Here is a 27,584-nt window from a genome sequence, read left to right on the forward strand (position 1 = left end):
TTCACAGCCAACCTGGCAGGAACCGCAGCAGATAGGAGATCAGTTCCCCCGGCTGGAAGGGCTGGCGCACAGCACCTTCCCCACCTTCCCTCTGTGTGTGCCATTTATCCTTTTTCCCCTGTCTCCCACACTCCTTTGAACAGGGCAGGAGATCCATGGAGTTGGAGATGTGCAGTCCGGAGCAGAAGAAAGGGCTGAAATGTCACCGGGGACAGAGCACAGCATCCTGCTCAATGAAACCTCCTGGTGCAGAGGCAGTCTACCTCGGAATCAGCTGAAGCTGTGGAGGCGAACAGGAAAGGGCTTTTGGTCTCAAACCCTTCCTCTCACCAACTTTAAAAGGGTGTGTAAGCCAGTGGCTAAAACCACACGTGTGAAGGCCTTTCTCTAGGCAATCACCAAAACCTGTGAGCTAATCCTTTTTATCTCCAGGAAATAGAGGGCACTCCTATGTCTATTCAATAGTAAGTTCAAAGGGACTTATCTCAGGGAAGTGAGCACAGGGCTGTAGGCTTAATTTCTTGTTAATTAATTTTAAAATGAATGATTTTAAAATGTTGTTTATGCTGTACTTTTGTACCGTTTTATTGTTGTTAGCTGCCCTGAGCCCGGCTTCGGCTGGGGAGGGCGGGATATAAATAAAATTTATTATTATTATTGTTGTTGTTGTTGTTTGTGCCATAGAGGTCAGAAGAGATTAGAAAGATATGCTGGTCTCACTTCCTCTTCCGATTTGAGAATTGCCATTTGGGTGACTGATAAAAATGTTGAATGAAAATGCCTCTGCCAATTTGTTGCCCCATCTGTTTGATGGTGGTTGCAATGCTTCTGTTGAAAATGGGATGGGGAACTATTGCAATTGGCATTCTTTTGAGTTCCCCCCCTTCCATTTGCCCACAACTGTCTGTGTTGAAAAGTAGGGTGTCAATAGGATACCTGCTCTCTCACTGACATGGCAGATACGGCTCAGACTCACTTCTCTCCTGGTGGTGGGATTCCCCCAAATAAAGGGATGGGCAGACTTCAGACTTGGGGGATTTGCTTTCATTTTTAATCCGAATGCTGAGATCCAGAAATGGACCCAGGTGCAAAATAGCTTATGCAGGGAAGCCCCTGAAATCTGCCCCTCACCCAAACTGGATTGACTCCTCCTGCAGACATTCATGGCAAACACAGGAAGGTCTGAAGAGAAGCTACAACATATAGAGGAGCTTTGCAGGGAGGGCTTTCAAACACATCCCTGAAGGGACCCTTGTTAAGATTTCAAATTCTGAGTACCCAGACTTGGGATGACAAGGCCCAGGTTCAAATCCCTTTTGACCATAAACTTGAATGTTTCTCCTTTTTCTAAGACTCTCAGCTGAGCCTTTTCTACCTCACAGGGTTTCTCTGAGGATAAAACAGGAGATCACCCTCCTAAAACCCCTGGAGGAAGTGTCCCGTGGAACAACAAAGGAGTAACAAGAAGTACAATCTTTAATAGAATCAAACATGTTAGCACATGAAACATATCCCCAAATACTTTCAGGCCCGTTATACAAAAATATAAGAAGAGGTGATTTCTAAAAATACAGATAAGTATCTGACTGTTCACTACAAAGCAGCTTGGAGAAAATAATTGTATACATGGGAAATTACCCCCCACCCCCTGAAAGTCTCTAGTCTAGATTGTCATTCAGAACCTCTGACAGATGCTCCTCATTGTCAGAGGGGATTTTGTTACCTTGAGGCCCAAGACCTACGTGGGGGGGGACATTCCTGGGGTCAGCACTTTTGTTGTTGTTTAGTCGTGTCCGACTCTTCGTGTATGGAAGGGCAATATTGAATAAGTCAGGAAGACCATCAAAAATGCCCCCCAAGCAACCATCCTTACTTGTCCAAAGCCAGAGATCTTGACCTTTCTAGAGGCCGGGAAGCAAGGTGGACTTAGAAACTCTTTCTCCCCACTGCCGAAGCCCTCCCCCCATTGGGCTCTGGAGACTCCTGAGAGATCTCGCACAGTCCCTTCCAACAGTGTTTCCCAGTCTCTTGCCCTCTTTCTATTTATTAATTTGCTTTGACGAAGGGCTCCAGGCTGAGATCACACAAGTAAGTTGCGTGTGAGTTTTGGGCCGACTGTACTCAACCAAAAAACAGGTCTCTGATCTTGCTGATTTGCCACGTAAGCTTCCCGGAGTAGCAGCAAAAGAAAAGAAAGAAAAAGGGAATTTTGGAGCTTCCATCTCCATGGCAGTAGAGGCTTTGGGGAAGGAAAGGAAATCTGAGATCAGGACTGAGGCTGAGGAAGATTTAAATGATACAAGTGCATTCATAAAAGATGGTATTGTCTCTAGAAATCTTAAGTTGGAGGATGGAGAGAGAACTATACTGGTACCTCGGGTTAAGTACTTAATTCTTTCTGGAGGTCCGTTCTTAACCTGAAACTGTTCTTAACCTGAAGCACCACTTTAGCTAATGGGGCCTCCCGCTGCTGCCGCGCCGCCAGAGCCTGATTTCTGTTCTCATCCTGAAGCAAAGTTCTTAACCCGAGCTACTATTTCTGGGTTAGCGGAGTCTGTAACCTGAAGCATATATAACCTGAAGCGTATGTAACCTGAAGTACCACTGTATATCAAAACAGGAATGTGTGTGGGGGGGGGGGGTTGCTGTTGTTTCCTAAATCATTTTCTTGTTTCTTTCCTCCTTTTGCACCTCCTGCACTGACAGAAATAGCCGATTCCCAAGGGAGAGAAAACAGGCAAGTTTGGAGACTGACAGGGGACCCAATCAATCAGTGTCATTTACAAAGCTGGCCTGAGAAGGGAGAGTTGCATCATGATTGACACAAGGGATGGCCAATCACAGTTCTGCAAATATGGTTTCTCAAGTGCTTGTCAGCTCAGTCCTGGAGACTGAATGTGCCATGATGGAAATGAATATACGTTTGCCTGTCTGAACACTCAGTCAAGAGAGTATCAGGTTCCCTTCCTCACTCAAGTAAAAGAAGGGCTGGAGGGTCTCTCCAGAGAAGGAGGCTTCTGAGAATGAGTGGAGAAGGGCTGCTGTATCAGCATCGTAAAAGGACACCCGCCCCCCTTCACAGTTCAGGGCCACTCGGATCCTCTTGGGCTCCCCACCCAGAATCGAAACAAGACGCCCATTGCGGTTGGAGACCCTGTATTGATCACTCCACTTCCCTATACGCCAAATACCTTCCTTAGGACCAGCGATGAACTTGCCTTTCCTCTTCACAGACTCTCTGGCCACCCCCACGGCCCATTGCCCCTTGCTCCCCACAGCCACTTCCCAGAAATGTCTGCCTTCCTCAAAGGCCTCACTTCCCAGCACATAGGGACATGTGTCAAATCTCTCAGGGTTGTCTGGCAGGTCTTGACACTCTTCTCCTTGTCTCACACTCTTTCGATCCTCAGACAGGAAGAGCCAGGGATGTGCTGTGTCTGGATCCAAAGCTACGTTTTCTGTGGGGGCAGAGGAGGAAAGAGAAGAGAAACGACGTCAACGGGGAAGCTGACTTTTCTTTAGGAACGTGACAGAAACAGCATCCCCTCTGAAATGAACAGGGACTCCAGGGCTCTGCATTTGAGACAGGGATGTTCATCAAGTTCTTAATAAGGATTCTTGAAACATCTGCAGTGCTTTCAAGGGTTCAAAGTACTTAGCACACATTATCTACATAGAACCCTAGCAAAGACCCTGTAAGTTGAGTCAATCTTACTATGCCCATTTTTCAGAGGGGAGGACTGAGGCTGAGAGACAGTGGCTTGTCTAAGGCCACCCCCACCCCCCACAGTTCATGGCAGAAGGGAGCAAAAGCAGGGACTCCCTAATTCACACCTTAATCTTTTACCTCACATCACATGGCAGACCATGCTTCACATACCAGGTATCTGGTAGGTGTTTTCACCCTCTTTGTAACCACCATTCCAATTTCAGTTACATATTTAATGCGATGTTATAGCCCATCCTTCCAGGTAGTTTATAAAAAGCAAGAAAGTGGTTGGGCTTCCCTGACCACCTTTTGTGTGAAATGTCCTACTTGGCATTCTTGACAGCGCAATGTAGAATTGTAGAGTTGGAATGACCCCAAGGGTCATCTAGACCCCCTGCAATGCAGGGATCCCAACTAAGGCATCCATCACAGGGGGCCACCCAACCTCTGCTTAAAAACCTCCAAGGAAGGAGAGTCCACCACCTTCTGAGGGACTCCCTTCCACGTTCTGCAGTGTGGGCCTATGGTCTCTTTCCCCCTGGCAAACCATGAGCAGTCAGCCAAGAAGAAACTCGATTATCGCTTGTGGTTTGCTTAGAGCGATGCAGAAAATGGATAGTTCTTTCTTTCAAATTGGCATCTATTACATCATTTATATGAATGGCTTTCTTTTCACAAGAACTGCGTTGATGCATTTATTGTTGCAATCCCAAGATAAAGGTCGACACACACACCCTTATTAAAGCCAAACCCAGTAAAACCTAGGAAGTGCCATTCCCACCTGTCACCTTCAACGCAAAGACCCCATCCTGGCTCCCCAGACCTGATTGGCTATATGATTCATCTTTTTCTTCACTGTTCCTCACATCTATGGGAAAGGTGGGCAGTGGAAGCACAATGAGAAGCCCATTTAAACTTGGTCAGGCGGGTGGACATTAGAAAGATCTGCTCTGCAGTCCTGTCGTCCCCGTCCCCCGTCCCCCCCCCCCCGGTTAGTCAAGTGATTTCTTTTTAAAGACACACCACATTTCCACAGTGGCCTTTGGAGATTAAGTGTGATGTGGGATGTTGCCAATGCTGCTATTACTCTTTTTTTTTTTAATGTAATGGGCTAGAAAGAAGATCTGCTCTGCAGTCCCGTGCCCCCCTCCGGTTAGGGAATGTTAGTCAAGTAATTTCTTTTTAAAGACACACATTTGTACAGCGGCCTTTGGAAATTAAGTGGGATATTGGATGTTGCCAGTGTTGTTATTAGCCTTTTTTTGTTTTTTGTTAAATGTAATAATGTGTTTTTCCAGTTTATTGTTGAATTGATTTTTATGTTTTTTACTCACTGCTGTTGTCTAAAAGAATCCCAGAATATAATTTTGAAGATAAGTAAGAGATTCCTTTATGCTGCCATCTGCTGCACCTTTTACAGCTCTTATGATTCCCTTTTTTGTGGTCTTCAGGATCAGGCCAGACTGGACTTCTGTCTTCCCATTGAGCCTTTCCTCCTGGTCTGTGCTGTAATTCTGTCCTGCTCTTTTAAGTTTATTCAGGTTTCTCTAGTTTAAGAAGAGAAGTCATGTCTCCCCTCCAATACAAAAGCTGAGGGAAGACACCCCCCCCCATCTTGCAGGGAAGCCGGACCCCTGGAGTTCACACTCAGGCAGCCCCCAGCTCCCTCCACTGACACCAGAACCCATTCACCTTCTCGCCCCCCAAAGGTTGTTGCAGCCATTTTCTGAGCTATTTGTGTTCATGCATTTCCCACTCTTACATAAAAGGGGTGGAGATCTTGTCTGGCTCAAAGGGATATTTCCCCCTCATGTGCCGGGAGCCTTTGGCTTCACACCACCCCTGTGTCTTATGGAGATTGGGCACAGAAAAGCCAGCCGTCCTGGGCTGGGGGCTTCCTAAGAGTCCGCAGGATCAGGCCAAGAGCCCCTCTAGCCCAGCATGCTGCTCTCACGGAACAGATGCCTCTGGGAAATAAGGGAAAATAAGGCATGGACGGAAGAGGTGCAGTGGCCTGGTCTTTTGAGAAGCAGATCCCCTCTCTCCCGAATTTGTGCATGGGAAAATGGCAGGGGAAACCCAGCCAGATGGTCAGGGTATGAATAATAAATTATTATTATGATTAAAAGTACCCTTTTGCAGCTGAAGTCCATATTCCACAGTGTCTGGAAGAGAAAAGGGAACAGAGATTTAGCATCACACCATCATTCAGATCACAAACCTGGAAAAACAATATGAGCTCATGAGCTTGTAGCCAGGTGTTGTGGACTACAAGTCCCATCATCCCTAACCACTGGCCATGCCAGCTGGAGATTATGGGAGTTGGCAGTTAAACCTACCTGAAACCTACCTTAAACTGAAACTCTCCATGCTGGTTTTCCCTGCATAACCAGGGCAGGGGTGATGTCATGGTTCAGACCTGCCCAAATCTTGTGAGGAGGAGCAGGACCCCCAGAAGATCTCCCCATCAACAACAAGATCCAGACATGCCTGTTCCAGGATGGGAGGCCTCAACCCCTCTGCTCCTGGCTGGCTCTTGGACGGCCCCCCTCTCTCCTTCTGCCCCCCTTACATCAATCCCAGGGCCAAAGGAACAGAGGAGATGCCCGAAAAGCTGTAGGTGAGGCTACTTGGGAAATAGGTGAGACCCCAGTCCCCTCTGCTCCTGGCTGGCTCCTGGACAGCCCCCCTCCTTCCTGCCCCCCCCATTAATCTCAGGGGCAAAGGTACAGAGGAGATGCCCGAAAAGCTGTAGATGAGGCTGCTTGGGAAATAGGTGAGATGCGTGAAAGCACCTAAGGCCTGGCTGAGAGAAGTGAAGAGGTCAAGGACAAATTTTTACAGAGAACCTGGAACTTAAGGGAGGGTTACATTCCTGGGGATTGTGCATAAAGGCAAATTGTGCAAAGTCAGAAAAACCCCAGAATCACCCCTGCCATCTGAGATCTCAAGATGGCCCCATGAGATTTCGCAGGAGACTCTCAGAGCCCAGTAATCATGGTTGAGGTCTTAAAAGTGATTTGCGTGGCGGCTAAATGCTTCATGGCAAGAACTTTCAAGCCCTTTACCTTGCTGACTGGAATCTGGGAGGCTCCCCCAAGATCTCGCAGGAGCTTCCAGAGCCCAGCAAGAAGGGTTTATCCCCCTCTTTCAATTTCATAAGAAAAATCAGTTGTGAGTCATCTACATATGAAAGTGTGACTTTTAGATATTGAAAAGGAATAAACATTCCATTTTCCTGGCACTGCTAATGACCTGGAGCCTTTCATGAGCAATTTTAAATGCCCAGTATAAAACCCTCACAGCCCTTCTTCATTACCTCTGAACTGCTTCATGACTCCCTCCAGGAAGGGATTAATATCACAGAAGTCCCAGATCCTCCACTTCAGGGCAGGAGGAAAAGCCACAGGAGGGTCCTCTAAGTTCTCCTTCCCCTGAGACCTGGGAGGAAAAGAACAAAGTCAAGCCTCCATTCTTCCAAAGCAAGGAGCTTTCTGACAAGGCAGGTGTCTCATCCTGATGATAAAGGCACCATGGATATATCATGAAGGAGCATTTAGCTGACATGTGGATCTAGAAAGCATCTAAGAAGTTGAAGGAAAATCGAAAGACACCTGCTTCCAAAATATATTGAAGGAAATATATGAATATGAGATTGAAGGTAAAAAAGCTGATATATGCAAATTATTATTTTTTAAAGAAAAGTGAACAATACTGGGTCCTTACGCAGAGATTTTAGGACTACACCAGTTTTAGTGAAGCATTTCAAGTGATTAATGAGCAAAATAAAATGGATTTGGGATGTGCATTTCTGAAATATAAAGAAGTTTAGAATGCTTTAGAATGGCTTTTGCAATTAACATTATAAATGTATTTTAGTACAGTGATAGATTTTAAAAATGGAGAAAATATTAGAAATTAAAGCAATATTTTCTGAACATGGAGGATTCTCAAAATTCAGGAGTGTCTAAAGTTGTTTGGAGGACAAGGCTCTCAGCGGCTGCTATTTGCGACAGCTGCGTCAAAGGCAGTGGTGCCTCTGAACTCCAGTTGCTGAAACCACCGAAGGGGAGGGTCCTCTGGGTCTCGGATCCTGATTGTGGGTTTCCCGCTGGCATCTGCTTAATCATTGTGAAAACGGGATACTGGACTAGATGGGCCACTGGCCTGATCCAGCAGGGCCCTTTCTCATGTTCCTATATCTGGGGAAGAACCTGCAGAAACCTGAAATACACTGGATATTTAAGGTTAAGTTATAGTGAAGATATTTACAAGCCCCTTTGTGATGTCCCCCCCGTTTGTATCAATTGCAGAGTAAATGATTCCATCACAGAGAAGGGCCTTCAGAGATATGCAATGGGAACAGCTTTCTGTCTGTAATTTTACAGTAGATGGGACCAATAGCTACCACAAAAATGTGTCCCTATTTTTGTCTTTGATTTTGTGAAATTGACGGTTGAGTCCTAAGCTATCTCTAGAAGGAGAAACTGGAGAGTGAGTTTCTCACTTGTTAAACAGGAACTTTTGCAGCATCAGAATAAGGCAGGGGTTTTCCATCACTTACCTCTGCAAGAAGCTTCCAATATCCTAGAAGGGAAGAAAGAAAGATGTCAGGGGAGCCATTTCTGCAGTCAGTTATAAATACTAAGCAGCTGAGGGGCAACAGGTTTGGAGAGCACTACTGGTTTTTAGGCTTCTCAGAGACCTCTGGTTGGCCAGTGCAAGAACATGATGATAGAATGAAGGGGCCTGTGGTTTGATCTAGAAGGGCCCCTTTTGCGACCCCAGGACTGAAGCCTTTCATTTTTCATGTAGTGTTTTCTTTCCGGTAGCATTTTAATGTGACTAAGCAGCACACTTCACCCTCTCGCATCAGGATGAGGCCTCACCTGCAGGAGTTCACTCACTGGTTCCTGAAGCTTCTCCTCCATCTCCCGGATGAGGCTGTCAAGAGAGGAGAGTTCCCTGGAGAGTCTGGCCAGGTGCTCCTCCCTTTTGGCTGCAATCTCATTCTCCACTTCTGCCATCTGGGCCAGAATACGTTTCTCTTGTTCTTCCAGAAACTGGTGCAGTCGCCTGAACTCAGCCACCATCTTTTCCCTCTCTGCAACTGTTTGTTTCTGCAGCAAAGAGATTGAAAGAAGAGAAGAGTGGGCCAATATCAGGCGTCTAGTCTGCTCTTGCAGGATGAAGAGGCCAGTCTTCCGAATTCCCTTGGAAGGCCACGTCTGACATATTCAGCAGAGAAAGAGCTTCGTAAAAACTTACAAGTCCACCCCCTCCTTCAAATGGTCTTTCTTGCTTTGTGGGAGATAAGGCTGTTCAGAAATAAACCTCTTTCTGTATTCCATATTCATTCATCCCCCCCCCCCCGATATTGATTCTAGAGTGACTATAGCACTTTTCATCTTAAAGCAGTAACAATGGTGCTTACAAGCAGGTCTTGGCTTTCCTTTTCTGTGTTTGCTTTAAATACTAGAATTTTCTCTCTCTCCTTCCTCACATTGTCTAGGCAGCTGCTGATTTGATCCTGAAAAGAAAACAAAATTCAAGTTGGGCTGCGTTACACATTAACAGGCAAGCTGAATCGTATGTTTGCTCCCTGCCCCAAATCCCTGGGTCTTTTGCAAAGGTTCCCCTTTTTCATCCCAGATGAGGCAGAAATGGGGCTGCCCTATATCAGAGCTGAGAAACATGGGGGTTTTGCTATTTGTCCCCCATACTGAACACACCTCCAACATGCCCCCCTCCTTTTTATTAAATTAACCCTTGATGTTGTAATCTTTCCTCCCAGGGGAGTTACTGCAGCCTGCATTCAGGTGGTGCACTTTAATCTCTCAAAAAGAAAAAGAAATGTTTATTGTATAAAGTTTTAGAAGTTTAGTCTTATCGGGCTGCAAAAGATCTCTTGCTGGAGAATTCCTTTTGGGCTACAAGTGGAGAGAATACATTACAGCATTTTATATTTATTTTTTATTTTGCAAGCCTCTCTTATTTGCAGCTATTCCACTCCCAAGTAAGACCCACTGCGTTTTCCCACCTTGTACTCCTGGGACGCCTCCTCTAAAGGAACCACCTCGTGGCCTTTGTGCTCCTTGGATACATTACACACTACACAGATGGGGCTTTCATCCTCCTGGCAGAAGAGCTTCAGGGGCTCCTGGTGCTTCTCGCAGACCATCCCCTTTCCTTCTCCCTCCTCTTTCCCCCCCAGATGGCTGAATTTCTTAATTATTTCCACAACATTTGCCAGCTGCTGGTTTTTCCTGATGCTGTTTTGCTCAACGTTTTCCCTGCAATGAGGGCAGGAAGCCTCTCCCTCGGATTTCTCCCAGCACTGGATCAGGCAGGATCGGCAGAAGTTGTGCCCGCACTCCGGGATGATCACTGGATCCCTGAAATACTCCAGGCAGATGGAGCAAGTGGCTTCCTCGCAGAGATCCCGGACAGGACCCCGAGTGGCCGCCATGGCAGAGTCACCGAAAAGAGGGAGCTGGTTTCGTTTTCTCTCTTTTCCGTCAGCAAATGGGCGTGTTCCCTTTCCTGGAAATTCAGGTGTGATTACTCAGGATCTCTGTTGCCTTGGAGATGGGTGGAGCTCCGAGACACTTTGCTATGGTGGAAATATATTAAGCCATGCTTGGTGGCTGCTCGTTTAAAGAACCATTTCCCAGTGTGAGCTGGTGGAGTTTGTTGTGGTTTTGTTGACTATCAGCACGTCAGGCTCAGAGCACTTTGCAGGCTAATGAATGAATTGTCGCCCCCTCCCCCGCCTTGCTCCACTCACAGCTTCTTCTTCTTCTTCATTGAATTTATATACCACCGTATACCTGGAGGTCTCAGGGCAGTTCACAGAAAAAATCACAACATGTATAAAAGAATAAAAACAAGAACGCAATAATATTTTAAAAGGGTCTAGGATGTCAATCAGATTAACCAAAGGGCTGGTTAAAAAGGAACGTTTTTGCCTGGTGCCAAAAAGTGTCTAATGAAGGCGCCAGGCAAACTTCCCTGCTGGGGAGAGCATTCCACAGACACGGAGCCACTGCAGAGAAGGCCCCGTTCTCCTGTTGCCATGAGAGGAATGCAGCCCTTTCTCACTTTATTCAGAGAGGACATGAACCAATCAAGTGACTCATTTGGGAAAGCTGCTTGGGGGAGGGACAAGAGGAGGGCTTCCTCTCCTGAGTGACCCGATAGCAAGCCAATCAGTGCTGTGTAGAAAGCTGGTCTGAGAAGGGAGAGTTGCACCAGGAGTGACACAAGGGCCGGCCCATCTCTGTCCTGCACATAGGGCTTCTCCCTCGAGAGAAAGAAGAAGAAGAAGAAGAAGAGTTTGGATTTGATATCCCGCCTTTCACTCCCTTTAAGGAGTCTCAAAGCGGCTAACATTCTCCTTTCCCTTCCTCCCCCACAACAAACACTCTGTGAGGTGAGTGGGGCTGAGAGACTTCAAGGAAGTGTGACTGGCCCAAGATCACCCAGCAGCTGCATGTGGAGGAGCGGGGAATCAAACCCGGTTCCCCAGATTAGGAGACTACCGCTCTTTTTTTTTTTTTTTTAATCATATTTATTAAATTTTCCAATAATAACAGAAAAGATAGAAAAAATAAAGAGAAAGAAAGAAAGAAAAAAGAAAAACCAATTTTTTAAACCCTTATTTTCATAACCTTCTTTCTGGGACTCCCTCCTTCCCCCCCCGATTGTATTCCCCTTTCCCTATGTTGGTTCCACAAGTTCTCCTTCCCAATTTAAACCTAATATATTATGCCTGGTAGCCAATTTAAATTACAATCTTAACATCACTCCTCCTCTTTAACAAAATAACACAAAAATTTTTCCCCCAAAATCCACCCCGTTTCCTTCCACAAATTTTTTTTCCCCCCAAAACATGTTAAATCAATATACCAAAGTTATATAAAAAGATAAGAGATAGAATATAGAAGAAAATTCCAAAAGTTGGTTACATAGCCTTTGGATTCTAAGATTCCCCCTCCCTTCCCCGGTTTAGATTCCCCATGTCCATCAGTCTGTATGTTGTCGGCCTGGAGGTCTCAAGTCCACAGCCAAATTTTTCTCAATCCATCTTGCCGGTTTTCTTCAAATTTGCTTGTTTTGATAGTATTTAATTTCAAAGTTCCAGTCTAATCGAGGCCTTTAATTTAGTCATTGTTGCTCCTCCCATTGTTCTTTCCGTGGCGTAGTTGGTCCTGTACTCTTTTATTTCTTGCTTCGGCTGCAAAACCATTCTTATTCTGAAATCCAATATCTCTACAGAGGTTTGTTATTCAGGAACAAAGACTTACGTCCCGTTCGTAGCTTGCTTCAATAGAAAAATTCTATTGTGTTGTCACCTCTGTAGACAAAACAAAATTTCAGCTTTGCTACTTTCCCAGGAGCTAAGACCAGTACGCGTCCCCGGGTAGTTTTCCACATACGCCTTTGTAGTGTCCCCGAGCCCCTCTAGGGGGATTGCAATAACTTTGTGTCCTCTCATCCAAGAATCAAGTTGTTATTTCTTTTTCCGCCCGACATTTTGTATCCATATTTATGTCCAATTGTATCAAAATTAACCAGCAAAATACTTGTAACAAAGTCCTCTTTATGTTCCCGAGATTTGACAGCTACTTTGACAGCTGTCAAACTCTCCATCTCTCTCCGCCAGTTCCTCCGAATCGCCCCGGTTCCCGGGGGGGGGTTGCCTTTCCCTCTCACCCTCGACTTTTCTCCTCCAGCGCAGTTCTTGTGATGATCCCATCGTGGAGTTTGATATTTTTTATCAGCAATAAACTTCTGAATTGATCTTGGTTTCTCAGTCCTTGTTTTAGCGTTTACAATCCGGGAGGGGACTGACTTCCTTTTTAGATCCCCCCCGCTCGTACCGAATCCGAAAAAAAAAAATTCTTTTTTTTTCTCCTTTTGTACCCGGTTGCCCAATTACTCACGGGTTGTTGTTAAATGTCCAGATTTCAATTGGAAGAAGCCGGCGCTCTCCGTCGAATGGCTTGCGGCTTCGCTCGGCAGGGATAGCAGAGGACTCAAAGCACCACGCTTCTCCCCGGCACCCGATCCGTAGCCTTTAAAAAGGCTCCTTCACGAGTCGGGAGGGCGCTGACGGTGCTAGCCGAGTCTCCATGTCCACGGCCTCCATCTGGCCGTGGTTTTTACAGGTCCCCGCATCGCCGGTGCGGTAGGACCCAGCCCCTGCCGAGCAGACTCCCTCCGGAGCTCGGAGGGAGTCCGCCATTCGGCGATGGCGCCAACCCGGAAGTCCAGGAGACTACCGCTCTTAACCACTACACCACACTGGCTGGAGGGTCTCTCCTGAGAAGGTGGATGCTGGGAATGCATGGAGAAGGGCTGCTGGATCTGCAGCGTGAAAGGACAGATGAGAGTTCAGGGTCCCTTGGATCCTCTTGGGCTCCTCAAGCAGGGACAGTACAGGGGCATCTCCTTCCCATTTCTCCTTCCCATTTCCCCATTTCCCCACCTCCCAGATCCCATCCTCAGGACAAGGAGCCAACTTGCCCTTCCTTCTCGCAGACTTCCTGTGCCCCCTACAGCCCAATGCCCCTCACTCCCTGCAATGACCTCCCAAAAATGTCTGCCCGCTGTGAACCCCTCTTGCCCCAGCACATGGGGACGTGTGTGTCGAATCTCTCAGGATTGTTGGGGAGACCTTGATCTGCATCTCCATCTATCACACTCTCCTGATCCTCAGGCAGGATGAGGCAGGATCCAAAGTTGCTTTTTCTGGGGGGCAGATGAGGAAAGAGGACAGAAACAGCAGGAGCTCAGAGATGAACTTTTCTTTAGACCCATGAGAGAAATTTCATTCCCGCTCAATGCCCTGCGTTCGGGATGCTCCGCAAGTTCTCAGTAATAATTCTTGAAATCATCTGTTCTTTCAAGTGTTCAAAGCACTTCAAGCGCATTATCTGCACAGAATCCTTACATGGAGCCTGTATGTTAAGTCACTTTTATCGTCCTCATTTTTCAAGCGGAAAGTCTGAGGCTGACAGAATACGAGGCCCCAGTTTCCAACTCCCCCCCAGAACTGACTCAGGCAGGCTCTGCAAAAGTTGTGCCCACAATCGGAGAGGATCTCTGGATCCCTAAAATACTCCAGGCAGATGGAGCAAGTGGGTTCCTCACAGAGGTCCTGCATGGATGGGACCCCCAGCCACAGCCATGGGGGGGGGGGCGGGCTAAGTTTCACTCTCTTTCGCCCATTCAAGAACTGGGGTGTTTTCCTTTCCAGGAAATTGAAGCCGGTGACTCGTGGTCTCTGCTGCCCCCTGCAGTTGTGAAGGTAGCTGGACTTCAGAGCCTCTTTCATATGGATTTTAAAAATGGTAGTGCAAAAGATGGGAAAAGGTCGCTTCTGAAGTCATAGAACATAGGATGGATGCTGGCGTATTTTCAATCTGCTGTACAACTCCTAGCTTTCCCCCACTGATCCCATATACCTCCTGAATATGTGAAAGAGAACTTTTATTGAAAAACCTTTTATTGATTTCAGTTTTAATCGGAATGCTGAGATCCAGAAATGGACCGAGGTGCAAAATACGAGCTTAGGAAGGAAAGCCCCTGAAATCTGCCCCTCACTCAAACGGGATTGACTCCTCCTGCAGACATTCAGTCGACACAGGAAGGTCTGAAGAGGAGCTACAACACAGAGAAGAGCTTTGCAGGGAGGGCTTTCAAGCACATCTCTGAAGGGACCCTTCTTAAGAATTCACATTCTGAGTGCACAGTGTGTCGGACTTGGGATGACAAGGACCAGGTTCAAGCCTATTTGACCATAAACCACATGTCTCCTTTTTTTAAATCTCTCCGCTCAGCCTCTTCTACCTCACAGGGTTTCTCTGAGGAAAAAACAGGATATCACCCTCCTAAAATCCCTGGAGGACGCATCATGTGGAATGGATTATACTGTTGAGTTTGAAATAAAATAGAAGCAACAAGACATACAACCTTTAATAGAATCAAACATGTTAGCGTATGCATAGTAATAATAATAATAATTTATTATTTATACCCCGCCCATCTGGCTGGGTTTCCCCAGCCACTCTGGGCGGCTTCCAAAAGAATATTAAAATACTGTGATACATTAAACATTAAAAGCTTCCCTAAACATGGCTGCCTTCAGATGTCTTCTAAAAGTCTGGTAGTTGTTGTTCTCTTTGACATCTGGTGGGAGGGCATTCCACAGGGAGGGCGCCACTACCGAGAAGGCCCTCTGCCTGGTTCCCTGTAACTTGGCTTCTCGCAGTGAGGGAACCGCCAGAAGGCCCTCGGTGCTGGACCTCAGTGTCCGGGTAGAACAATGGGGGTGGAGACGCTCCTTCAGGTATACTGGGCCGAGGCCGTTTAGGGCTTTAAAGGTCAGCACCAACACTTTGAATTGTGCTCGGAAACGTACTGTGAGCCAATGTAGGTCTTTCAAGACCGGTGTTATATGGTCTCGGCGGCCGCTCCCAGTCACCAGTCTGGCTGCTGCGTTCTGGATTAGTTGTAGTTTCCGGGTCACCTTCAAAGGTAGCCCCACGTAGAGCGCATTGCAGTAGTCCAAGCGGGAGATAACCAGAGCATGCAATATATGCAATATATGCAATATATTCCAAAATACTTTCAGGCCCGTTATACAAAAATATAAGAAGAGGTAAGTATCTCTAAAAATTCCTGGCCCAGGAAGAGTTGCATCATGATTGACACAAGGGATGGCCACAGTTCTGCAAATATAGTTTCTCAAGTCCCTGTCAGCTCAGTCCTGAAGAGGAGACTGAATACCTGTATGTTGTCTGTCTGCACCCTCAGTCAAGAGAGTCTCAGGTTCTCTTTCTTGCCCACGTAAAAGAAGGGCTGGAGGGTCTCTCCTGAGAAGGGGGCTGCTGTATCTGCATGTAGAGGGGCTGCTGTATCAGCATCGTAAAAGGACACCCGTCCCCCTTCACAGTTCAGGGCCACTCGGATCCTCTTGGGCTCCTCACTTGGAACAGGGGCCTCATGGGGGGTGTACCCAAAGTCCCACTTCGCGAAACACCAGATCCCGTCCGTAGGCCCAAAAGGGAGACCCTTCCTCTTCACAGACTTTCTGGCAACCCCCACCCCCCACCCCTCCTCTCTTCCCACAATGACTGCCCAGAAATGTCTGCCTGATGTGAAACCCTCACATCCCAGCACAAAGCCATGTTTGTCAAATCTCTCAGGGTTATCTGGCAGGTCTTGATAGACGTCTCCCTGTCTCACACTCTTTCGATCCTCAGACAGGATGAGGCAGGGATATGCTGTGTCTGGATCCAAAGTTATGTTTTCTATGAAGACAGATGAGGAAAGAGAAGAGAAACGACGTCAACGGGGAAGCTGACTTTTCTTTAGGCACATGACAAAAATAGCATCCCCTCTGAAATGAACAGGGACTCCATGGCTCTGCATTCGAGACACGGATGTTCATCAAGTTCTTAATTATGTTTCTTGAAACACCTGCAGTTCTTTCAAAGGTACGAAGTACTTAGCACACATTATCTACATAGAACCCTTGCAATGACCCTGTAAGTTGAGTCAATCTTACTATGCCCATTTTTCATATGGGAAAACTGAGGCTGAGAGACAGTAGCTTGTCTAAGGCCACCCCCACCCCCCACAGTTCATGGCAGAAGGGAGTTAAAGCAGGGAATCTCTAATTCACATTTTAATCTTCTACTTCACATCACAGACCATGCTTGACGTGCCAGGTAAAACTGGCGGCAAGTGCTCTCGCTCTTTTTCTAACCAGTTTAATGTTTAATGTAATGTTAGACCCCATCTTCCAGGTTGTTTATAATAAGCAAATAAGTGGTTAGGCTTCCCCGACCCCCTTGTGTGAAATGTCCTGCTTGGGATTCTTGAAAGCGTATCGTAGAGTTGGAGGGTACCCCAAGGGTCATCTAGTCCAACCCCCTGCAATGCAGGGATCCCAAATAAGCACCCACCACAGGGGGCCACCCAACCTCTCCTTAAAAACCTCCAAGGAAGGAGAGTCCACCACCTTCTGAGGGACTCCCTTCCATGTTCTGCAGTGTGGGCCTTTGGTCTGTTTCCCCCAGGCAAACTATGAGCAGTCAGCCAAGAACCGACTCGATTATCGCTAGTGGTTTGGTAAGAGCGATGCAGAAAATGGATAGTTCTTTCTTACAAATTGACATCTATTACAGTGTGTGTGTGTGTGTGTGTGTGTGTGTATAAAAACCAAACCCAGTAAAACCTAGGAAGTGCCATTCCCACCTGTCTCCTTAAACGCAAAGACCCCATCCTGGTTCCCCAGACCTGAATGGCTCCATGATTCATATTTTCTTCATTGTTCCTCACATTTATGGAAAAGGTGGGCAGTGGAAGCATCAGGAGAAGCCCATTTAAACTTGGTCAGGCTGGTGGACATTAGGAAGAAGATCTGCTCTGCAGTCCTCACCCCCCCCCCCCCCGTTATGGAATGTTAGTCAAGTGATTTCTTTTTAAAGACACACATTTGCACAGTGGCCTATGGACATTAAGTCTGATGTGGGATGTTGCCACTGCTGATATTAGTCTTTTTTTTAATGTAATGGGTTTTTCTAGTTTCTTATTGTCTTGATTAACCTTTATGCATTTTACTCACTGCTGTTGTTTAAAAGAATCCCAGAATATAAATTTGAAGTTAAGTAAGAGTTTCCTTTATGATACCATCTGCTGCAGCTTTTCCAGCTCTTATGATTCCCTTTTTGTGATGTCCAGGATCAGGCCAGACTGGTTTTAGCAGAGAAGTCATATCTCTCCTCCAACACAAGACCCCCATCTTGCAGGGAAGCCGGACCCCTGGAGTTCACACTCAGGCAGCCCCCAGCTCCCTCCACAGACATCAGAACCCATTCACCTTCTCGCTCCCCAAAGGTTGTTGCAGCCATTTTCTGAGCTATTTGTGTTCATGCATTTCCCACTCTTACATAAAAGGGGTGGGGATCTTGTCTGGCTCAAAGGGATATTTCCCCCTCATGCGCCGGGAGCCTTTGGCTTCACTCCACCCCTGTGTCTTATTGAGATTCGGCACAGAAAAGCCAGGCATCCTGGGCTGGGGGCTTCCTAAGAGTCTGCAGGATCAGGCCAAGAGCCCCTCTAGCCCAGCAAGCTGCTCTCACGGAACAGAGGCCTCTGGGAAATAAGGCATGAACGGAAGAGCTGCAGTGGCCTGGTCTTTTGAGAAGTGGATCCCCTCTCTCCTGAATTAGTGTCTCTGTTTGACCCAGAAATGTACCTTTTCGCAGCTGAAGTCCATATTCCACAGTGTCTGGGAGAGAAAAGGGAACAGAGATTTAGCATCACACCATCATTCAGACAACAAACCTGGAATGTACAATACGAGCTCATGAGATAGTAGCCAGGTGTTGTGGACTCCAAGTCCCATCATCCCTAACCACTGGCCATGCCAGCTGGAGATTATGGGAGTTGAAGTTAAAAGTATCTGAAACTCACCATACTGGCTATCCCTGCATAACCAGGGCAGGGGTGATGTCAAAGGTCAGTCCTGCCCAAATCTTGGGAGGAGGAGCAGGACCCCCAGAAGATCTCCCCATCAACAACAAGATCCAGACATTCCTGTTCCAGGACGGGAGGCCTCAGCCCCAGTCCCCTCTGCTCCTGGCTGGCTCCTGGACAGCCCCCCTCCTTCTGCCCCCCTTACATCAATCTCAGGGCCAAAGGAACAGGAGAAATGCCCAAAAGGCTGTAGGTGAGGCTGCTTGGGAAATGGGTGAGGAGTGTGAAAGCACCTAAAGCACCTAAGGCCTGGCTGAGAGATGTGAAGCAGTAAAATACAACTTTTTACAGACAACCCACAACTTACGCAAGGGTTACTTTCCTGGGGATTGTGCATAAAGTCATGCAAAATCAGAATTCGCTCCTGAATCACCCCCTACATCAAAGATCTTGGCTGGCCCCAGAAGATCTTGCAGGAGCCTCTCAGAGCCTAGGAAGGATGCAGAGGGCTTAAAAGCAATGTTCATGCAGGGTTTAAAAGCGCTTTTTCTTGTGGGAGTCTCCAGAGCCCGACAAGTGATGGTTTCCTGCCCATTTCCTATTTATTTATTTTGATCCACATCAAGCTCTGATTGTGTACGTAAAATTAGTGTGAGTTGTGAGTTACCTGTTTATGAAAGTGTGGCATCTGGATAGTGAAAGAGGATAAATACATAAATGACTTTCATTTTCCTGGCACTACTAATATTACATAAGACCTGGAGTCATATGAACACTTTTAATTATCTAATATAGAATCCTTACAGTCCTTCCTCATTACCTCTGAACTGCTTCATGACACCCTTCAGGAAGGGATTTATATCTTTGAAGTCCCAGATCTTCCACTTCAGGGAAGGAGGAAAAGCCACAGGAGGGTCCTCTAAGTTCTCCTTCGCCTGAGACCTGGAGGAGAAGAACCAAGTCAGGCCACCATCCTTCCAACGCAAGGAGCACAAGGCAGGTGTCTCATCCTGATGATAAAGGCACCATGGATATATCATGAAGACTTGAGAGCGGTGTTCTATGGCAAAAAGGAGCATCTAGATGACGTGTGGATCTAGAAAGCATTGAAGAAGTTGAAGAAAAACTAAGACACACCTGCTTCCATAATACATGGGAATAAATATATGAAGATGAGATTGAAGGGAAATAAGCTGATATATGCAAATTATTCTTTTGAAGAAAAATGAACAATAATGGGTCCTTATGCAGAGATTTTAGGACTACACCAGTTTTAGTGAAGCATTACAAATGAAATTAGAGAAATTAAAGCTGTTTTTTCTCAGCATGGGAGATTTTCAAAATATGAAGTTGTTTTGGGGACAAGGCTCTCAGCGGCTGCTCTTCACGATGGCTGAGTCAAAGGCAGTGGTGCCTCTGAACCTCAGGAGGGGAGTGTCCTCTGGGGCTCGGATCCTGATCACGGGTTTCCCACAGGCTTCTGGTTAAGCACTGTGAAAAGAGGATGCTGGATGAGATGGGCCACTGGGTGGATCCAGCAGGGCCCTTTCTCACGTTCTTATGGCTGAGGAAGAACCTGCAGAAGCCAGAAATACACTGGATATTTAAGGGTAAGTCATAGTGAAGATATTTACAAGCCCCTTTGGAATGTCTCCCTTTTCTGTATCTATTCCAGAGGAAATGAACCCATCAGGGAAAAGGGAGACGTATGTAATGGGGGGGGGGGGGAGGAGGAATGGCTTCCTTGCTATGTTATATGATGAGACCAATAACATCAGAACAAGGCAGGGGGTTTCCATCATTTACCTCTGCAAGAAGCTTCCAATATCCTGGAAGGAAAGAAAGAAAGAAAGATGTCAGTGGAGCCATTTCTGCAGTCAGTTATAAATACTAAGCAGCTGAGGGGCAACTGCTGGGAATCACAGGTTTGGAGAGCGCTACTGTTTTTTAGGCTTCTCAGAGACCTCTGGTTGGCCAATGAGAGAACACAATGCTAGAATGAAGGGGCCTGTGGTTTGATCTAGCAGGGCCCCTTCTGCGACCCCAGGACTGACGCCTTTCACCCTTCATGTCTGTTTTCATTCCAGCAACAATTTTATGTGACTAAGAAATGCCTATACAGATAGACTATATGGAATTGGCAGAAATGACTGGCAGAATCCGAGACCTGGGAGAAGAGTTGGTGGAAGAAGATTGGAAGAAATTTAGAGACTACTTGCAGAAATACTGCAAAATCAATGAATGTTAAAATGATGTTGGATTGAAAATAAGTGGTATTGGTAACAAGGTTAATAAGAATATGTAAATACGGATTGATAATGGATGAAAATATATAGTTATAATAGGTTAAGATTTAGAGTTAAGATTAATGAAAGAGGGTAAGGATTTGCTGAATTGATTATATAAATGGGAATACAAAAAGGGGAGGTGTGAGGAAGTCAAGAAAATAAGCAAATGAGTCTAAAGATATTGAAAACTGGATTTGTTTTAAAAAAAATTTTAGTTATTCGTTTTGTGTATTTTGTATGTATTTTCAATGTATTTTTTGATAATACCTGTATTTTTCTTTTTATCTATTTCTCTTTTCTATGTTTTATTTTTATTTTTGTAACTCTCTGTCCTTATTCTTTCTATTTTGCAAATTTATGTCTTTCTTTGAAAAAAGTTAATAAATATCTTATTAAAAAAAATGCCTATACAGTCTGAAGCAGCACACTCCACCCTCTCACATCAGGATGAGGCCTCACCTGCAGGAGTTCACTCTCTGGTTCCTGAAGCTTCTCCTCCATCTCCCGGATGAGGCTGTCAAGAGAGGAGAGTTCCCTGGAGAGTCTGGCCAGGTGCTCCTCCCTTTTGGCTGCAATCTCCTTCTCCACTTCTGCCATCTGGGCCAGAATACGTTTCTCTTGTTCTTCCAGAAACTGGTGCAGTTGCCTGAACTCAGCCACCATCTTTTCCCTCTCTGCAACTGTTTGTTTCTGCAGCAAAGAGGTTGAAAGAAGAGAACAGTGGGCCAATATCAGGCATCTAGCCTCCTGTTAAAGGATGAGGAGGCCAGTTATCCCAATTCCCTTGGAAGGCCACTTCTGACATGTTCAGCAGAGAAAGAACTCTATAAAAACGTACAAGCCCATCCCCTCCTTTAAATGGTCTTTCATGCTCTGTGAGAGATAGGGCTGTTCAAAAAGAAACCACTTTCTGTATTCCATATTCATTGCCCCCCCCCAAGAAGATCTTAAAAGAAACAATGGTGCTTACAAGCAGGTCTTGACTTTCCTTTTCTGCGTCTGCTTTAAACACCAGAAATTTCTCTCTCTCCTTCTTCGTGTTGTCTAGGCAGGTGCTGATCTGATCCTGAAAACAAAACAAAATCAAAGTTTGCTTGCTTTTTTTCTCTGTTGGAATTCATAATAACAGGAAAGTTGAATCACATGCTTGCTCCCTGCCCCAAAGACTGTGGTCTTTGCCTTCGTCATCCTGGGAGCCTGTGGCGCAATGGGTCAGTGTGTCTGGCTGTTAACCAGAAGGTTGGTGGTTCGAACCCAACCAGGGACGGCTGTGGGCAGAATTCCTGCATTGCGGGGGGTTGGACTAGATGGCCCTCAGGGTCCCTTCCAACTCCACCATTCTGTTATTCTATCCCTGCCACCTCCATTGCTCCTCCCTCCAGCCCTTTCCTAAGGGAGCTGCTACCAGAGGATGAACTGGGGGTGAGTTTCTCCTGCAGGGGGACATTAGGGGCACTGTAATCCCCAGAAAGGAAAAAAGAAATGTTTATTGAACAGAGTTTCCGAAGCTTAGTTTTTAGAAGGCTGCACAAAAGCTCCTGCTGGCGAGTGACTCTTTGGCTGCCGGAGGGGAGAATACATTAAAGCGTTTTCTTGCAAGACCCCCTTCTCTGTTGCTAATTCACCCTTACCATCCCCAAAGGAAACCCTGAGATATTTCTCACCTTGTACTCCTGGGACGCCTCCTCCAAAGGAACCACCTCGTGGCTTTTGTGCTCCTTGGATCTGTCACACACCACACAGATCGGGCTTTCGTCCTCCTTGCAGAAGAGCTTCAGGGGCTCCTGGTGCTTCTCGCAGATCTTCCCCTTTCCTTCGGGCTCCTTTTCACCTTGAAGACGGAGTTTTTCCAAAACATTTGCCAGCGGCCGATTGGGGATGAGGTTCCTGTGCTGAATGATTTCCCTGCAATGAGGGCAGGAAGCCTCTCCCTCGGATTCCCCCCAGCACTGGATCAGGCAGGCTCGGCAGAAGTTGTGCCCGCACTCCGGGATGATCACTGGATCCCGGAAACTCTCCAGGCAGATGGGGCAAGTGGCTTCCTCGCAGAGATCCTGCACGGGACCCCCAGATGCAGCCATGGCTGCTGCCTCGCCAGGAAGAGAGAGGTGCTTTCGTTTGCTTTGCTCTTCGTGCACGAATGGATGTCTCCGTTTCCTTTCCATGAGGAGATTTCAGGGGGTGACTCCAGATTTCCCTTCCGCTCCGCAGACGTGGCCTTAGCAAGGAGATCTGGGGTTCTGCTTCCCCCACCCAGGAAATTCAAGGAGGAAAATTCAGGATCTCGGCTGCCTTAGAGACATGCATTGCAGTAGAACAGGGTCTCTGTGACATTGAAATTTGCTTTTTCAAAGAGAACGGGCAGAACTCCTTGCTAAATCAAGGAGCCAGGCGCCTAGGAGAGGAAGAGAAAACCTCTTCCCTTCCGGAGTTGCAGGAGTGAACTCTCTTGTGGGCGGGGGGATGTCGCCCGCGTGATTGGTAGTTCTAGTCGCGTCACTCCCCTCGGCTGGCCAATCGGAGTGGCCGGGGGGCGTGGCTGCTTCCCTTTTAAACAGGGGTTTACGTTCACATGAACCATGGAAGTTTTTTATTTTTTATCTTTTGGTGTGGGGGAAGTGTTTTCTCTCTTTTTACTTGTGATTTTTTTATCTTCATAAAAAAGTATTAATTAATTAATAATAATAATAATAATAATAATGGAATAATAAAGTATTATTGTTTGGTGGCTGATACATATTCCTCATAAAAACAGAGAACACATGGCTTTTTGGGGGGGAAATTTCAGTGCTGATGCTCTGAGCATTTTTCTCTGATGTTTCATTTGATCCATGCTGAAGTGAGGGTTCTCCTCTTAATCTGGTGTGCACCTGGCGATATTAATCAGGCCAACAGCATGTTGGGACAGCCCCACGGTTGTCACGGCAGACATGAATTCCTGAGCCGCCACCCCCAGAGCCAGTCGCCTCAGCATGGAGGTTGAAGCCCCCCAGATGCAGCAGTCTGGGAGCCCTTAACTCTGCCCCCAAGACTGGCTCTGCCACTCTGCCAGGGGAACTGCTGGGAAGCGAGGCGGGCAGGAAACCAGCAGAATCCCAAATCTGTCCCGATTACTCAGTGCCGGGAACAAACACTCTAGATCCCCATTCAGCTGGAGAGAGAAAGAGAATCTCTATACAGTGGTACCTCAGGTTACATGCACTTCAGGTTACAGACTCCGCTAACCCAGAAATAGGGACGCGGGTGGTGCTGTGGGTTAAACCACAGAGCCTAGGGCTTGCCGATCAGAAGGTCGGCGGTTCGAATCCCCACGATGGGGTGAGCTCCCGTTGCTCGGTCCCTGCTCCTGCCAACCTAGCAGTTCGAAAGCACGTCAAAGTACAAGTAGATAAATAGGTACTGCTCCAGCAGGCAGGTAAACGGCGTTTCCATGCGCTGCTCTGGTTCGCCAGAAGCGGCTTAGTCATGCTGGCCACATGACCCAGAAGCTGCACGCCGGCTCCCTCGGCCAATAAAGCGAGATGAGCGCCACAACCCCAGAGTCGGTCAGGACTGGACCTAACCCAGAAATATTACCTCAGGTTAAGAGAACAGAACAAATATTACCTCAGGATGAGAACAGAAATCGTGCTCCAGTGGCGCGGCGGGAGCAGGAGGCCCCATTAACTAAAGTGGTGCTTCAGGTTAAGAACAGTTTCAGGTTAAATACGGACCTCTGGAACGAATTAAGTACTTAACCCGAGGTACCACTGTAGACCACAGTAACCCCCCGCTGGCTGGCTCTCAAGTCTGCCCTGATGCTGCACCAACTCCACCATGTTTACCCATAAGGCCTCAGGAATAGACTAGACCAGCCTGCTCACCGACAGTCAAGTCATGGAGGAGAGGAACTTTATTCACAGCCAACCTGGCAGGAACCGCAGCAGATAGATCAGTTCCTCCGACTGGAAGGGCTGGCGCACAGCACCTTCACCATTTTCCCTCTGTGTGTGCCATTTATCCTTTTTTCCCTGTCTCCCACACTCCTTTGAACAGGGCAGGAGATCCATGGAGTTGGAGATGTGCAGTCTGGGGCTGAGGAAAGGGCAGAAATGTCACAGGGGACAGAGCACAGCATCCTGCTCAATGAAACCTCCTGGTGCAGAGGCAGTCTACCTCTGAATAAGCTGAAGATGTGGAGGTGAACAACAGGAAAGGGATTTTGGTCTCAAACCCTACGTCTCACCAACTTTAAAAGGGCGTGTAAGCCAGTGGCCAAAACCACATGTGTGAAGGTCTTTCTCTAGTGAATCACCAAAACCTGTGATCCTTTTTATCTCTAGGAAATAGAGGGCACTCCTATATCTATACAAGAGTAAGTTCAAAGGGACTTCTCCCAGGGAACTGGGCACAGGGCTGTAGGCTCAATTTCCTCTTTGCACCACAGAGCTCAGAAGAGATTAGAAAGATGTGCTGCCTTCCCTTCTTCCAATTTCAGAATTGCCTTTCAGGTGACTATGATAAAAATGTGGAATTAAAATGCCTCTCCCTGTTTTTATGCCCCATCTGTTTGACACTGGTTGCAATGCTTCTGTTGAAAATGGGATGGGGAACTATTGCAATCGGCATTCATTGAGTTTCTCTCCTTCCATTTGCCCACAACTGTCTCTGTGTTGAAAAGTAGGGTGTCAATAGGGTACCTGCTCTCTCACTGACCTGGCAGATACGGCTGAGACTCACTTCTCTCCTGGTGGTGGGATTCCCACAAATAAAGGGATGGGCAGACTTCTGACTTGAGGGATTTGCTTTCATTTCTAATCCGAATGCTGAGATCCAGAAATGGAACCAGGTGCAAAATACGAGCTTATGCAGGGAAGCCCCTGAAATCTGCCCCTCACCCAAACTGGATTGACTCCTCCTGCAGACATTCAGGGTCAATACAGGAAGGCCTGAAGAGAAGCTACAACATATAGAGGAGCTGTGCAGGGAGGGCTTTCAAGCAAATCTCTGAAGGGACCCTTGTTAAGATTTCACATTCTGAGTGCCCAGTGTGTTGGGCTTGGGATGCCAAGGCCCAGGTTCAAACCTATTTGACCATAAACTTGAACGTTTCTCCTTTTTCTAAGTCTCTCAGCTCAGCCTCTTCTACCTCACAGGGTTCCTCTGAGGATAAAACAGGATATCACCCTCCTAAAATCCCTGGAGGAAGTGTCATGGGGAATGGATATTATACTGTTGAGTTTGAAACACCACAGGAGTAAAAAGAAGTACAATCTTTAATAGAATCAAACACGTTAGCACATGAAACATATCCCCAAATTCTTTCAGGCCTGTTATGCAAAAGGATAAGAGGAGGGGATCTCTAAAAATACTGGTAAGTATCTGACTGTTCACTACAAAGCATCTTGGAGAAAATAATTGTATACATGGGAATTTACCACCCGCTCCTTAAATCCTCTAGATTGTCACTGTTCTCCCTTCAGAACTCCTGACAGAGGCTCTTCACCGTCAGAGGGGATTTTGTTACACTGAGGCCCAAAACCTGCAGAGGGGTTACGGCTCTGGGGTCAGCATGCAAAGGCAATATTGTGCAAGTCAGGAAGACCCCCAAAAATGCTCCCCAAGCAACCAACCCTACTTGTTCCAAGCCAGAGATCTTAAGAGCTTTATGCAACCTTCCTAGATGCCGGGAACCAAGGTGGAGTTAGAAACTCTTTCCACCACTGCCAAAGCCCCCCCCCCCCCCCCCCGCTTTCTGGGCTCTTGACTCTTGGGAGATATTAAACAGTCCTTTCCAATAGTTTTTCCTGGTCTCTCAACCTCTTTCTATTTATTAATTTGTGGTTTGATGAAGGGCTCCAGGCTGTGATCACCCAAGTCAACATTTGGGCGGACTGTACTGAAACTAGCAAACAGGTCCCCTTCAATATGGAGATTTTGCTGAATTGCCACCTAAGCTTCCCTGAGGAGTAGCAAAAAAAAGAGAGGGATTTTGGAACTTCCTTCTCCATGGCCAGTGGAAGTCTTGGGGGAGGAAAGGGAATCTCAGAGCAGGATTGATGGAGGCTGAGGAAGGTTTTAAGTGAGGCCCATGCATCATTCTGATTTTATTCTGAAAAGATGATGGTATTGTCTCTTAGAGTTGGGGGTTGGAGAGAGAACTACATTGAAACAGGAATGTGTGTAGGGTTAGTTTTTTCCTAAATTTGGAGATTGACAGGGGACCCAATCTGGCTTATAGAAATCTTAAGCCAGAGTTGGAAGTTGAAGAGAGAACTACATCAAAAGAGGAATGTGATTAGGGTTGCTGTTGTTTCCTAAATTATTTTCTTGCACCTCGTGCACCGACAGAAGTAGCCAATTCCCAAGGGAGAGAGAACAGGCAGGTTTGGGGACTGACAGGGGATCAAATCAATCAGTGTCATTTACAAAGCTGGCCTGAGAAGGGAGAGTTGCATCATGATTGACACAAGGGATAGCCAATCACAGTTCTGGAAATATGGTTTCTCAAGTGCCTGTCGGCTCAGTCCAGAAGTGGTGACTGAATATGTCACGTTGTCCATGAATATGCACTTCTCTGTCTGCACCTTCAGTCAAGAGAGTCTCAGGTTCCCTTTCTTACTCACGTAAAAAAAGGGCTGGAGGTTCTCTCCAGATAAGGAGGCTGCTGAGAATGAATGGAGGAGGGCTGCTGTATCAGCATCGAAAAAGGACACCCGTCCCGCTTCACAGTTCAGGGTCACTCGGATCCTCTTGGGCTCCTCACTTGGAACAAAGACCTCATGGGGGAAGAAGTACTGGTACTCACCTTCCATCTTCCCCAAACCCCAGATCCCTTCCGTAGGCCAACCGTTCCTCTTCACAAACTTTATGGCAACGCCCACCCCCCATTTCTCCTCTCTTCCCACAATGACTTCCCAGAAATGTCTGCCTGATGTGAAACCCTCACATCCCAGCACATAGCCACATGTGTCAAATCTTTCAGGATTGTCTGGCAGGTTTTGACACTCTTCTCCTTCTCTCACACTTTTTCGATCCTCTGACAGGATGAGGAGGGGATTTGCTGTGTCTGGATCCAAAGTTATGTTTTCTATGAAGACAAATGAGGAAAGAGAAGA

The 27,584-nt window shown here is 46.8% G+C and overlaps 2 protein-coding genes across 2 annotated transcripts in view; both read right to left on the reverse strand.

Moving 5' to 3' along the window:
• Nucleotides 1-1,453: 1,453 nt before the first annotated feature.
• LOC308465272 (uncharacterized protein) lies at nucleotides 1,454-22,992 on the reverse strand. The gene is made up of 16 exons (XM_080985063.1): nucleotides 22,152-22,992; nucleotides 21,458-21,553; nucleotides 20,947-21,177; nucleotides 20,006-20,028; nucleotides 19,020-19,141; nucleotides 17,979-18,011; nucleotides 15,534-16,026; nucleotides 14,318-14,377; nucleotides 13,389-13,462; nucleotides 9,750-10,252; nucleotides 9,144-9,239; nucleotides 8,599-8,829; nucleotides 8,274-8,296; nucleotides 7,029-7,150; nucleotides 5,842-5,874; nucleotides 1,454-3,458 (listed from the first exon to the last, which is right to left on the reverse strand). The coding sequence occupies exons 1-16, from the start codon at nucleotides 22,650-22,652 to the stop codon at nucleotides 2,944-2,946; spliced, it is 3,156 nt and encodes a 1,051-aa protein (XP_080841189.1). The 5' UTR covers nucleotides 22,653-22,992; the 3' UTR covers nucleotides 1,454-2,943.
• A 2,732-nt stretch (nucleotides 22,993-25,724) lies between these two features.
• The window catches only part of LOC308465276 (uncharacterized protein), a 32,919-nt gene continuing 31,059 nt past the window's right edge, over nucleotides 25,725-27,584 (reverse strand). The window contains exon 14 of the mRNA XM_080985078.1: nucleotides 25,725-27,556. Within this exon, the coding sequence (XP_080841204.1) occupies nucleotides 27,060-27,556 (497 nt within the window). The 3' untranslated portion in view covers nucleotides 25,725-27,059. The remainder of the gene's footprint in view (nucleotides 27,557-27,584) is intronic.

Source organism: Podarcis pityusensis (assembly GCF_964106645.2).
Source record: "Podarcis pityusensis genome assembly, chromosome: 2".
Classification (NCBI taxonomy): domain Eukaryota; kingdom Metazoa; phylum Chordata; class Lepidosauria; order Squamata; family Lacertidae; genus Podarcis; species Podarcis pityusensis.